The sequence below is a fragment of the Nematostella vectensis genome, chromosome 7, assembly GCF_932526225.1.
Source record: "Nematostella vectensis chromosome 7, jaNemVect1.1, whole genome shotgun sequence".
Taxonomy (NCBI): Eukaryota; Metazoa; Cnidaria; class Anthozoa; order Actiniaria; family Edwardsiidae; genus Nematostella; species Nematostella vectensis.
Genome location: NC_064040.1, coordinates 5,624,571 through 5,639,178, shown reverse-complemented (window position 1 = coordinate 5,639,178; position 14,608 = coordinate 5,624,571). Strand labels below are relative to the sequence as shown.

At 38.1% G+C, this 14,608-nt stretch overlaps 1 protein-coding gene and 1 long non-coding RNA gene across 6 annotated transcripts in view; one reads left to right on the top strand and one right to left on the bottom strand.

Annotated features, from left to right (window-relative positions):
- The window catches only part of LOC116614450 (sodium channel protein 1 brain), a 49,349-nt gene that overhangs the window by 2,680 nt on the left and 32,061 nt on the right, over window positions 1-14,608 (top strand). For 3 of the 4 annotated variants that reach the window (XM_032375468.2, XM_048729863.1, XM_048729862.1), the window contains one exon: window positions 1,515-1,884. The exons of the other annotated variant lie outside the window; for it this stretch is intronic. In XM_032375468.2, coding sequence (XP_032231359.2) covers window positions 1,783-1,884 — 102 coding nt within the window. In that variant the 5' untranslated portion in view covers window positions 1,515-1,782. The remainder of the gene's footprint in view (window positions 1-1,514; window positions 1,885-14,608) is intronic. 4 annotated transcript variants of the gene reach the window in all.
- On the bottom strand, window positions 8,694-13,149 carry LOC125568233. 2 transcript variants are annotated; one of them, XR_007312165.1, is made up of 2 exons: window positions 10,157-13,149; window positions 8,694-9,982 (listed from the first exon to the last, which is right to left on the bottom strand). It is a non-coding gene; the product is annotated as an uncharacterized LOC125568233 (long non-coding RNA). The 2 variants fall into 2 exon arrangements; XR_007312164.1 differs by having other exon boundaries at window positions 8,694-9,979.

The window sequence follows — 14,608 nt, the reverse complement described above, 5'->3', positions numbered from 1 at the left end:
TTGTATCGACAGAGATACCGTAGCGCGAAAAATAAAATACCTAAAAAACAACAACAAAAACAGCAAAGTAATCTAGTCATCTTAAGCCTAAAATAAAAACAAATGTATGAAATAATAACACAAAAAGACGCCACTGAATAAACAATGTGTAAAGAGAAATTTTAGAAACGAACTTATAGAAATTAGAGAAACGAACCCCTGCGATAGTATCTTCTCCATGGCGATTTTATATAGAAAGGTTCCCATTTAGGAAGAACATTACGAACAACATCTCACTCATTGTTTATTACCTATCCAAGTTATGAAAAATGGGGAATAGTCGTTGGCATCTACAAGGGCAGGGGAATAAAGTTTTTTAGGCTAAATTCTAAACAACGAAATTCCCATTTTCGTTGTAGTGCGCCTTGCTTTGCGAGAAAAACCCGGTCAAGCGAAACAAAAAGATTTCTATAGAAAAAATTGATTACAGAGATTGAAGGTTCTAGAGATATCCTAGTAAGAAACGAAACTATAATAACTCGAGGAACAAGAACACTTTTCCATCACTGTAAGACTGACTTTTAAGTCAGCATCAGCCGCTAAGGGACAGCTTGTCGGTTCAGTTTCAATATATTGGTCCTGTTTTAAGTTGTTGGTTAACGACATTTTTCTGTAAAAAAACGAAATAAGAAGTCACTTGAACTTCGTTTTCGCGAATTCCCTTCCCCCCACTGCAAACACAATTTTCTCTGCGTTCGCGAAATTATTAATCGTATAATGTGCTGAAAACTTTCGCGAAATTTAAGACGCGCGAAAATAAAGAAAAGATTAGGTACGTTTCCGTAATCTGAGCTACTACCCCGTGGAGTAGAAACAGTCCCCGACGCACATCCAAAACCTGTCCGACTATTTATTTATTGTTTAAAATTTAGCCTAACAAACTCATTTCCTCCAGCCCCAGCATCTACTGCGCATATTCTTAAAAATCTACTGCGCATGCTCAAGTAGAAGTACCGCTTCCTAATTTCGACTTAACAATGCAAATATTTTTTTTAATGGTTGGCGGCTTGTTTAAGAGCAATGTTATCAAATATTGATTGGCTCTTGCATGGCTACTTCCATATGTGATAACATATATCCAGAGGGGCTTAAAAGATGCTTTACTATTCTTATTACTTTCCCTTGATGGCAAATGCTGTCATGGATTTGGGGTGCTTGCGAAAAAAATAGACATTTGAAAAGAAAAATATTGGATGTTTAACTGAGGGTTGGCCACTACGCGTCTCCATTTAATCCGCCCTTTTTACATTATAACCACAAAATTGTGATTTTTGAATTTTAGGGTAACCGTGATTAAGATATTTCTTATCGTGTACCGCTTTTTCGGTAATTCCTTAGCGTATTTCGCGGAAACAACATCTAAACAACCCTTATCTTAAACAGCTCCGCGACGCCTTTAATAATGTGTCGTCCTATCCACGGGCTGTTTTTTTTTAAGGAAATCAAGTATTATTGAATTTATTGCTCTTCAAAAGGTAATGTAGAACTCACACCACGGGGCCTGGAACATACCTTGTGTGACGTCAGAGTAAAGATTTGACCCAAAACTGGCGCGTCTTCGGGTTGCGGCAGATCAATAAGAAAAGCAGATAAGACGATGGAGGGTACTCTAGTGTGCTTCGGTTTACTATGAAAACTTGGCCATCCCTTTATGAATGTTGCACGGTGGTTATTGGATTTGTGCAGCTTTCTCGGGTTCTATTTGGTTCAAGTTGTTTTGTCTGGGGTTAGAAGTATACCAGGATGCCGAACGTTCGGATGTTCCGACGCGGACCACCTCAACCTCGTTGCCAACAAGAGAAGGAACACAGGGAACAAAAGATTTCACTTCAGAAAGCGCACCAGGTAAGAGATATTTGCTATTATTCTAACACTCCGCTCCAAAAGTAAGGTCCTTGGATATTCCCCCAAGGTTTAGGATAGTTCATCTTTAATGCGATTATCTTGTTTGATAATAAAAATGAGCGCTGGGAATCGGAGTGGATTCTTGTGTTTTCGTATTTAATAAAGGATCGTGTGTGGAAATAATATCAACATTGTGAGACTTGCCTGTTTGTTTACCGTAGATAGCTTCTATTAAAAGTCTTATGATCAGATAAACAATACCTTCAATTTTAAATATCTTGTTTTGTATAAGAGTAAATGCAAGTCCTAGCATATTTTCACCAAGAATATGCTTCGTTTTGTTATTTTTTTTTTAAACAAGTTTAGCGGTCTCATATCGGTCTTTAATAAGAACATCATATTTGGCTAGTGATGAGATAAAGTATGTGAAGCCCCTTTGAAAGCCTTCCCAAACAGCATGTGAGAAAGACATTCTCAGAATTCATAATGCACGAATCAAGCGAATATTGATAATAGAAAACTTTTGACTTTTAAGGTCCTTCACTAGATGAAAGCTCAAAGTTCTTGGGTTGTGAACGCCGATGAAAAGAGATATTCTTCAACAAGTGACCTCAGATTGGAGAAAAATGTCTGTTTTTCATACAGAGGCGACTTCAAACCCAAAATAATCAGAATATGACTGCATTTATTATTCATGGGATATGAATATGTAGCTTAGGTGAACAACTTGCTTACAAAAGACCGGAGAAAAAACACCGCGATTAAATACTTTTACACTGGTTGAATTTCTGCTAAATCATGGCGAAAATCATCTGATTTAATTTTAAGATTCGCCATTTTTGGGCTGTAGTTGCAGTCTGTAGTATAGTTTCCCTGTTAACCATAATTCCAACCGCAATTAACTTTTCCATTATCAAAAAAACACCGCACATCTTAGGACGAATGAACGCACGAGTTTCACCAAGCCACGGAGGAAGTGCAATTCTTTCGACAACCCGATGCATCTGTACTCATCTATAACTAAAACTTCAGTTTTTTTCTTATTAGAAGCCTTTTTGTGATATCGATAATGATAAAGTTATTACATTGAGTTCTTAGCTAGTCCACCCTTATCTTTGATATCGGAGCGTTTGTTGAATCTACAAATATAGCAGTAGATTGAAGGGCCTTTTTATACATTGCAGTGTTTATTTGTACTTCGTATTGAAATGTTTTCGTAAAGGTTTTTTTTCTTTTTACACTTCAAGTGTAAAAGGATAAAGCAAACAATGGAGATTAAAAGGCGTGTTTATGCATGAAGAGCGTAAGCCACTTTTTAGAGGACGGAATAATTTTTAGATTAAAGAGCAGGTGAAAATAGTTAATAATGACGAAATGCATCTGAGAAAACAATCAAAAGGTTGTAAGGAGATGGGTCGCACTCTTAAAGCATCGTTATTTTCAAGTCATCTATTTTATATGCTTACGAACGTTCTCCGCCCTCCAGCAAGACTGGTAAAATACCTATTGATGAAGCAGCGTACAGCTAGACTGGTAAAATACCTATCGATGAAGCAGCGTATTTACTGAAAACAAGTCGATAACTATTATATGTGATAGTTTTGTTAGTTTTCTCAATAGATAGTTCCGTACCCTTATCGTAATCGGTCTCATAATCCAGTCTTAATAAGACTCTGCCATGACTTTTATGATCATATTAATTGCGTTTTCTTGCCGATATTTCAATTTTATATAGGTGATTCCCGAGAAAGTATAAAGGTCATGGGGTTCATTAAGCTGTAGTACTGCATCATAAAGGCTATTGTACAGAAAGCTAAATTCTCCTTCCAGACTTATTAATCGATGCATTTAATAGTTGAAAGTGTGTGTGCGTTGTGACCACGTTACTCACGGGTTTGTATTTTTGGGTCGATATATTTGTTAATAAACCAGAGTTTATTTTACCGAAGGAAAGAGATTTTTTTACAAATAATTACAAACCACAACCGGCAATTAATTCAAATCAATATTAAAAAGTAGTTAAACTTTCATTGTAAGAAATCTGACCAGAAGAACATTCGTCAAACTTTTAGACTCCGCGATCAGTTTGAGCAGTTTTGTTCAAGAGTTTTACAGAGAAAAAAAGTTTATTTGCTCTTTAAAACAAATAATTACCTGGACCCACGATCTGCAAATGATAAAAATCCGTAAGGTTTTCATTTTGAAAAAAAAATCTGACGAAAGAAAAAAGGTTGAATTTTGAGACTCCGAAAATCAGAAGTATTTTAAAGGGTTTCTACAGAGTTTACACTGATGGTCGAACTTAACATTCGAGGCTGCGACAAAAAGGTGTATTTCATGGTTTTATGGTGTTTGATAAATTGTGAAATGTAAGTTGTTAAGGAAATCATATTGAGCGTCCTTGTAAAAGGCTTCTTGTAAAACATTTAAAAACAAACCCTGCAATACCTTGAAATCTCACTTCTGGTGGTATGACCACGATTGTCACTTATCAGAAGCATTTCAGGGATTCGAAATGTGTAATAGCATTACCCACAAGCATCTCACATGCTTTCAAGCACTTCCCGCCATATTTGATAGTTTGATGCTCTGGCTATTCTGGACAAATTTACATTTACGCGTGACGTTTGCACGTCCTAATTGGTGCGCAGGCGTCTATCATGGCGACTACGAAGTTGTTTGCTCTGTGTCTGTTTTGCCGTCACCCAAGCCGATACTAGCTCGATGCTTTTCTACTGTTTAAGCCTTTGCCAGTCTCATTACCTGGAAACCTATCGAATATCAGTTTGCAGTGTGCCATTGAGAAACCGCCCAAACAAGGCTACACGACTCACGACTCTTCTCAACCTAGGCCATGATCAACCGATTGATGTGATTGTTTTTAAGCCTTTGCGAGTCTAATTATCTGGAAACCTTACGGATATCAGTTCGCAGAGTGCCATCACAAAGACGTCCAAACGTCGGCTACACGACTCACGACTCTTCTCAACCTAGGCCATGATCAACCGATTGATGTGACCGTTTTAAATAACTTTTATTAAATTTCCGTATACATGGAAGAGAATTGATCCACGTAGTCAAAATCAAGCCGCTCCATCGTCGGAGCCATGCAGGTTGCAGCGTTTGTTTGCTCCACTATCCCCTGTAAAAGTCTTCCTGATTTTGTCCTGGTAAGATCGATCACTGAGACTCTGTGGCTCTAACAAAGTCATCTGTTCCTCACAAGGCGATTCTCGTCCCGTTTTCATGGCGGTTATATTTACCACCATTCGCATTTGATAAAATGAAGCTCTCAGCTTTTTTTTTTATCCAGTCTACAGTTTATACATATCTACACCTACACAGCATGATCTCCATCGTCGGCAATTTCAACCCAGTTTCGACAGAATTATCTCCTTCAACGTTCCGACGAAGAAGTCCAGACCCGTGACTCAGACACTCTAGATTGGCATCTGACAAACATGAGTTACACGAGGCGTACCATTTACACTCGTGACACCAGGAATAGTGCGCTGATAGGTTTTGGGAGCTGGATCCATCCTATTTAGGGCCGTAGAAGGGGATGGGGCACTTGGGGCATGTCCCCAATATTTTCAAACATTTCAAGCAAATGACCATTAGGGGCATGGCTGTGCCCCCCATTGTTTTCCTAATGTTTCTGTATTGTGTCCCCTCAAATCTTACGTGGCCTGCAACGGCTCTGCTACTCATGGGATGGATTGCTTTCTTTGATCTCGTGAAATGTAAAAACAACATGGCGTTACATACAGCTGTATCAATCTGGATATGATCCTCCTCCCCCCAGAGGATGTGTCAAGCATCCAAGTGATCTCTATCCCTTAGGGTCTCCCCGTGGCTGCCAGAGAAGCCTACCCGGGACTTCACTCAATAGGCCATTCCAGCTATAAGCATGCGCGCGCACTTACCATGGGAACCTACCTCAACTACCGGAATGCAGCGCGCGCTTCGTTCGATGTAAGCTTAAAAAGGCGCGCGCTGCATTCTGGTAGTTGAGGTAAGTTTCTATGGTTATGGGCGCGCAATCTTATAGCTGGAATGGCCTATTCAAAAAGACACCAGGCCCTGACTCCATCCCCAGCATTTTACTGAAGTTGTTTGAGTGTTTGTTGTTTGAGGCTTTTGATTTAGTCGCTGCTTCGGCCATCTACAACGCCCCTGTGCGCCAGGGAATCCTGTCTCCACTCGTGAAGCGCGCCATCATTCCGATGCTCGGTCGAGGGCCCTACCTTGCCAGATTGCGATGCCCATTACACAATTTACTCTTCAAATAACTATACCACCAATCTTTCACAACTTAAAAAAATAAGTTTACTTGTACAGGGAAATCAATACTTGATGCCTTACATCCACAACACCTGGGTGCCCTATGTAAAGTGAACTTTTCCTGTAACTTGTTCTTCGCGGACAGGTTTTGACCTTATCAACCACAAGATTCTCTATAAAATGCCCCGCTAATTCGACCTCTATCCCAGCATGCTTGATTGCTGCTTTTCTCCAGGAGCGTTCTCAGTCCGTGAAAACCTTATCATTGCCTTCATCTGTCAAATGGCAGCGTCCCACAAGAAACTACTGTTAGCTCAGTCCTTGTCCTGTTCTTTCTTCTGTTATGATCTTATAAAGATCTTAGTACCGGAGCAAAACACGTGGACGATCTGTCTATCATAGAAATGAGAAAATATTCTTTATATGACCTTTCGTCCCACGTGTGTAACAGATCGTACTTGCCATGACCGAATAGCTTGCCCTTTTTGGCAAAACTGTGAGAACTGTGGATTACTTGAGGTATACTTTTAATGTAATAAATTTTCGCTCTTCAAGGGATCTCAGCAAAAGAAATGAAAAGCGCTGCGCAAAACTTGCGAAGCAAAACTATTGTTAAAATCATGTGCGCAAAGAAAAAAGCGCGCGAAAAATTACGAATCATTAATTAAGTATGTATGTCTATTTTAAATACGTTGTTTGGCTATTGTCCAAAAAGGCGTAAAGTATGGGTATGTTTTGGCTTATTAACGAAGGAGCTAGAGAGGCGCGAAAAAAAAAACAATTTAAAATATTGTGTCTCTGACGATCACAATCAAAACCTTGACAAGGTAAGACTTTTTAAGCTTTTTTTAAAAAAGAAATTATGCACTGCAACATGAATTCGAAAACAATACTTTAAAATGCAAACAATATCTCTTCTTTAACTCATAACCTTACTTCGAAATGTCTTTTCATACTTAATTATGCATGGTGGTATGCAGACGAAGTTTGTCACGAGCTTGTCAAAACCTTTTAAGAGCATAGTTGTTTGATAAGTTTACTTTTTCCTGAAGACACATTTATTTTAATTTGAATGAAGAGTCTATTTCAAGGCACATTGTGAACTAACGAGCATCAAATTTTGTTTATTTTTTGCATCTCAAACGCGATTAACTTCCATTATTGCCCTACGGGTATTAACCAACTAGAAATGGAATAAGCAGCGATTTTAAGATAAATATTTGAAGGGGGGATAGTATCTCTATAGTCCGAGATTTCTTACGATATGTTACATTCTGATGGGTAATGCTCCTGGGTAAACTAGTAGGCAGTTTTAAGTTAGCATCGCACGTGTAGTCCGTATGTTTCCGTGACGTTTTCCTCTACAGTAACCATGGGAACATAAATCTGTTTTTATTAATAACGATAGCTTCAATTTTATGTGGTTGTTTTTCAAAAAAATAATGCTTCTATGTATAAAAGTTTGTCAGAAAAACACATGATTGTTCCTTGTTTGTTTCTATGCTCGTACTAAGTTTGCAACAATGACAGAGCAAAAAAATGGCATGAAATTGTCCAATTCTCATTATATAAGCCCAAGATTCCGCATTCAAGGAGTTCCTCTGACAAAAAGTTTAATTCAAAATTTTAAAGAAATTTAGAAGATATGAAATTTAGATATTTGAGAGGAAAGTTAGCTTAATTTCTGATCAGAGCCCTATTTTCCCTTCAAAATATTGCTTAAGTTTTGTACAGTCGTGCCTTCTGTGACTTAAAGCCCGGCGCACAAGGTGAGGAAAATTTCACGCGTGCACTTTGGCCTCCCGAGGCAGTGAGCAAAGTACACGCGTGAAATTTTCCTCACCGTGTGCACCGGGCTTAACGGTTATACGTGAGGCCGAACATCCGTAGTTAGCACTACGCACATTTTCTCAAGTGCGCACACATCGCTTAAAATAAAACCTTATTTTCTCAATAAGCCGTGCGCAGTTTTTGCTTGTACATTTTTTCTTAGGCATTTCCCGCCAAAAAGACCACAACGCGTGTACTTTGCGGTGCGGGTTCCTTTCATTCATGCAGTAATTAATAAATTGTGTCAATGACATTTACCTTTTAGGGAATATAAAATTTTAAAGTGCGTGACTGAAAGTTAACATCATTATCATTGATGTTGAATTAACTGATAAGGCTTGTGATGCTTCGTTGCGAAATTTCATGTCTTGGCATTTCTAGCAGCACGTAATTTGTGATAGCAAGATTCACAAGTTCAATGCCAATGCTTGCGATAATATTGATATTTCAATGTATTATCCAAAAGGTGTTTTTCCATCTACTATTGGTATCATTGCCACAATTTATTGATGACTGCATGAATGGAAGAATCCCACACCGCAAGGAATTACTTTTTGGCGCGAAAACTAGCAGGCATCGTTGGTATCTTTTTGGCGGGAAATTCATAACGCACCCATTATTCAGCCATAAAATGCCTGATTTCGAATAACAGATCAAAGATGTGAGCATTGAATAGGAAGTGGTTTCGCATTTGATATCTTATTTATACTGTATACTCCCCATTATCATTTCAATTTCGCTCTGCCATTGCGCAATTAGAACATAATAATGATAAACTTAAACGACGCGATATATGTTTTTCGCCTTACAACCTGGCATCTGTCACGGGTTCCTTCCGTCACATATTCGTGAGAATTCTCACCGCTTAGAACCATACAAATATGAATCGAAAGGTCATAAAGAAAACGCATTACATTTAAAAAACGCCGCAAGAAGTGGGCGATCTCGCGTTTCGTTATATCACGTTTAGCTTTTGCATTTTCTTGAATATTATGAATAGCTTTTAGCTCAATCGCTTCGAGAGTGTAATACATTTCTTATTTCTCAGCGGAACCCCGATAACTCGAGCTTCCCACGAACTCGAATTGAACTCAAAGCTCCTTAGAGAGTGAGTTTCAGTCATTTTTACTCGGATTTTTCCAACTTCCCGTTAACTCGGACTTACTTTTGTTTTCCTTGAGAATTCGAGTAAACCGAGTTACATTGCAGTAGCAAGATGGTTTACTCGTACTAAAAAGTAGTTTCAAACTACGCATTCAATGTTTATTGTATTGATAATGTAGCGTTTTTAAATGGGAATTAAATTGGTTTAGCGAATACTCGGAGCAAGCACGTTTCATGTGCTGTTCGTTTAAGAGAAAAACGTGCTCATCCGTGCTTGGCTTTACATGGAATTACATCATCCTTACTACCGTTTATCACAAGCGATGCTCATGAATAAGCGATGCCCCACTTAAAATTAAATTTGCTCTTTACATGATGTAGATATGTGTTACGGATTTTTGAATTAGTCGTCTCGCGATTGTAATTTCGAAGACACTTTTTTAAAGCCACAAGCTGTTCTACGACAAAAATCATAAATTTACATTGAGTTAGGCCTGCGTTGCTGTAAAATCATTCTAAAAGACGGTTTTAGATCAGGAATGTATATTAAGGCGTTGGCGATTAACTTTCATATTCGTTTTAATATTTTTAAGAACTATACTCAGTGGTTCATTATAGTTTGCGTGGTGTGGTGTCATCCATCACGCTCATTTTCTCCCCCGTGCGATGCGTCTCAATTGTGCAATACATCATTTCAAAGAGATTTCCTTTCACAGCCATATATTGCCATATTTTGGCGTCAGGGTTAATTGTTAAAATGTGCGGTTGGCGTTTATCACTTCGACGCGCGGCAAATTCTTGCTGCTGCACGCAATTTTCTCCGCTTTCCTGCCTTTCCTTTTGGCCCTTTGGCCTTGGATCACTATGTGGCCCACACCTGCTGGTCGTTTAGAAAAAAAGTGAAGTTGATTAAAAGTGGATCACGCTCACAATATTAGATTGCCTGACTCATCCCGCACCATGCCAATCGAATGAGTTCATAGAAAGATTAATTGTTTTATTATTGTTTTGCCTTTTTATCTTTATCACAATCGTGTTTGTGTGTGCTGATCACCTTGGAACGGCTTTGCTATTCAGGGAAGGGTTGGTCCCTTTTGACTTCTTCACTTCTGACCTGGTTTCTTCTGTTTTAGACACCTTCTGGATTGGTCCCTTCTGATTTGGTCCCTTCTGACGAACCCCTTCTGACTTTGACCCCTCTGTCTTAGCCCCCTTTTGGAATGCTCCCTTCTGACTTAGGGCCTTCTGACTTTTTCTCTTCTGACCTGGTCCTTTCTGTTTTAGACACCTTCTGGATTGTTCCCTTCTGATTTGGTTCCTTTAGACTGGACTCCTTCTGACTTCTAACTTTGAATCCTTTTCTTCTGACTTGGTACCTTCTGACTTGTTGCTTGATTTGGTGCTTTGGCGTGTATCTTTGCCTTTTGACTTACTTCTTTAAATTGACTTATCAAATTGACTTTTGGACTTATCCCTTAGACTTTTTATGTCCTTGTGTGGAGGTTTGACTTAGCTTGTTGACTTTCTTTTCATTTTTTGACTCTATAACTTAGTCTTTTAATTTTATTTCTTTTTTCCCTTGGTCTTATTGATTGGCCCTTTGATTTCATTCCATTGTTTGACCCGTTGACTTGACTCACTTGATCCGTCGACTTTTCCCTTGGTAGGCCTTTACCCCTATCACATCAATTTGCTCTTTTTTTAACTGTGCTAAAAACATGCATGGATATAGCCTAAATTGGTGCTATATGAGAACTTTATCTATCTGGCTATGGAAACATACTTAAAAAATACCCAAAAATGAACACGTGAATGCAATATTGACAAAAATGTGAAATCAACTTTAAAAATGGTGTCAAAAGAGAGTTCAGTTACTAGCTAACTACAAGTTGACAGGGTTTTCCGGAATGCATTATGTAGGCATCAAAGAGGTGGACTGGCCATTTAAGGGCCCCCCATTTAAGATCAATGATAATGTTAGTCTTCCCAACAGTGATAAATACGGGAGTGGTGATTTCGTCACCAAAATATAAGATCGTAATTTTGTCAGCGGTCATGGACAAACACTTTTAACTGGATATAGTAGGAAGATGGAAAAGTATTTCGGCCTTTTCCCTACAGATAGCAGTTCATTTTTTACTTTATTTTATTTTTTCATTTCTAAATATATTCAACCTTCATTTATATAGCAAGCATTTTTCCACTACGCTGGATGTTTTTAGAATGACTGGCTGTTTGATGCTTATCTGTTAGTAGATTTTCTATGTTCTGTCTTAGATAAATGGCATACATTTATTTCCCCCCAATCATTAATTGCCCACAAACATTGTTTCGCAGTTTTGAGCCGAATATCTTAGAAAGAATAAACACTCCTGGAAAATCCTATTGGGTAAACTTCTTAAGTTCAAAGATTAAAAGTTTACAGACAAAGATTACTTCCATCCTCTGACATGTATAATTTCTTAAGAAATTAAAAAGTGCTATCTCCACGGGGAATCCAAAAAATGAAATCTTCGCTAAAAGGTAGATTGACGCTTGGTGGGAATATAACCACAAGGACAGCAGCCTTGACCCTAACGCTTTACAATGATTAATGTACCGAAGCTCGCATCTCAAAAGAGTCCTTTTTAATATATATTATTAACAACCTCTCTGTCTGCAAATTTACAAGAGAGTGGCTATAAACTGACGTGGCGCTTTTCCAGTTTTCTATGAAGACTGGAGCCATAATACGTTGATGATATTGTTTGCTTAATTGTGAGCTAATTCAACAAGAATAACTATTGTTTCCATTAACACGAGTCTTTTTCGTTGCTCATGCGTTGCATGTAACACCATCAAAAGTAAGATTTCACGCAAAAAAAATCCGTTCTCTACAACAATAACTAAGCCCTCACTTAAAATACAGCTTGAAGCTACACAAAAGCTCTTACAATTCACAACTTTTTTGGTGTACGATTGGTTTCTGACATTGCCCATGATTTAAAAAAGCTTTTCCGTACTCTTATTTTCCTCAGCATTTTCGTGACATGTCGCACTCAAGATTCTTCATTATATGGCCGGAGGGCAGCCGCTCCTATTTTATTTGGAGTTTCCTAATTTCGGTTCACGTTATCTCAATATGCGGCTTCGCAACACATCATAACGAACATAGCTCCCCGCAAATTTGTTTGAATAAAAATATTGCATTAAGAAATAACAGTAACATCGTGTTTGAAAAAAAAAAATGCTCAGTTTGACTTACACTCGGCCTTTTCGGTTGGCATAGACTCGTGCATCCTCTAGTTGATCGTAGTTAGAGCTCACAAAATTATTTTCGACATTTTTAAGGGCAAGTACGGTTCTCGACAGGGTTTCGACCTTTTTTAAGTTTTAATTCTTTTTTTACCAAAGTTGCACCCTTTTAAAATACCCACCTAGTCACTGTGGAGCACCCTCTCGCTAATCGTATAGTCTTGCAGTTACAAATACAAGAAGCTAATGTGTGTTTACGGCGTCCATTCGCGGTAGTTTCCTCGAAAACGCAATAAACGCCAAAGTAGATTTAATTAAGAGGCAAGACACGGTCATATGCATGCTACTCATAAAATATAAATCTTCATAATTAACATGATAAAAAGCTACGGTGTTACTCAATGTGTAAAGTTGAATTCAGAAGAAGCAGTGCTTGTCTTTTGTTTGCGGAAGCATCTATTTCCATCGGTTTATTTGAGGAAGATTATGATAGTTTTGTTTTGTGAATTTAGTCAATAAAGTATATAGAACTTTATTTTTTATGGTTATTTTGAGATCTCATCACATAACCTGCCTTTCAATATTGAATAAATAAAATAACAAAAATGTGGTTGAATAAGGAAATAGGCTTCCGCTATTTCTCATTAGAACTAGCCTCTTCAAGGTTGCATTGCGTAACGAAAAAGGCTTCGTTTACTTAGTGAGTTATAAGTAACGTGCTCAGATATGATATTGTTTTGGCTGGAAAGTCCATATCGTGATATATCGTGAGTAGGCCGGTATTTCTCTAAGGTGGTGGTGGTGGTGGTGGTGGTAGTGGGGGCACGGTTATTCAAAAGCTTCCCCCCCCCCTCCCTCCTACAAATTATGGGAATGGGGCAAAGATCAGCTGTGTATTGGAATGAGCTTTGCCGTCGTCCGGAATCTTTTTACCATAGAAATAATAGAATCTTAGGATTCCAGTTGATCTGTGAGCCAGTCACAATAAATTGATTGATTCTGCACCTCAAATAAAGTTTCGCGATATTTTAATCAGTGTTTTTAGATAATCCAAAATAAATTGGCTAGTTTGAATTTGGCAATGCAAGCTAAAGTCGGTACTTGGCACGTGACAAAGATTCTATGTATCCAATTCATGTTTTGTGCTGGCCTCACCTCTTTTCGCTGGGCAGTTCTCGCTAATATTCGTAGCGAAATCATTTGATTTTTCAGTCTATCGTTATTCATATTGTATTTATCCCGGGTTCCCTGTGGTGACAATGCCGATTTGCATTGAGATCGAGTGCCGTGAGGAGTTCACGTGCATTTTACAACCAGCATGTGTTCACTTAAAGTATGTCATTAAAAGTTTTTAAATGAAATAAAAGTTTTGTAACTAAAATATTGCTCAATATTGTGAATAGAATAAATACAGTAATGGTTTTGAAAGGGAATGTTGTCAACGGTTATGACTGTTAAAATGATAAAAGTCGTGTTCGTGGGTTTCAGTACAGGTTTAAAGCCCACTGAAACCTTAAAAATGGAATTCGGTGACCAACTAAACCCCCAGGACATATTCCATTTCGTGGATAATTTGGTATCACTTTGATGAAGTTAACAGGAAATTTTACGTAGTTTTGTTCGACACTCCTTCATATATCATATTCATATTTAAATTTCTTAGTCAAAGCATGCATTTCCCTTAAGTGCTTTCTATCATAAAACTCATAAAATTAACACACATAGGTATTTCGACGTATCGGATAAAAAACAGTCCCATTTCTGCGAAGTATTCTGTACTTTGGGTTATTCGTGCGATTGTCGGCAATATATTGTCGATATAAATCGTTGCCCTTATGTCTTCATGGTAACATGAAGTGCGCTTTCCAAGCTACGGTTCTTCTAAGGTTTAAGGTCACTTCATTTATACACTTAAGCATACTGATAATCATCATCGATTTCAACATCGCCTTATTTCTCGTAACTGAATACAGTTTGGGCGGTTGCGTGACTCGATTAAACATGAGTTCTTCTATTGGACTCCATAGCGTGGAATGTAAAACTTTAAGTTGAAATAAAACATATCCTATACAGTAGATCTGTTTGTTTTTCGCTCTTGTTCGTTGCCAGTGACGACCTTACAGAAAAAAACATCATCGCGATCATTGCAAACACCATATGGACATGGAGTCTCGAAGCATTTCCGCTGCAAAATGCACGGAATTCCTTCCTTTATTGTTCTCAAAATTTATAATCATGTATGTTAAGGTAAATGTAGGTTTCTAGTTTCTCT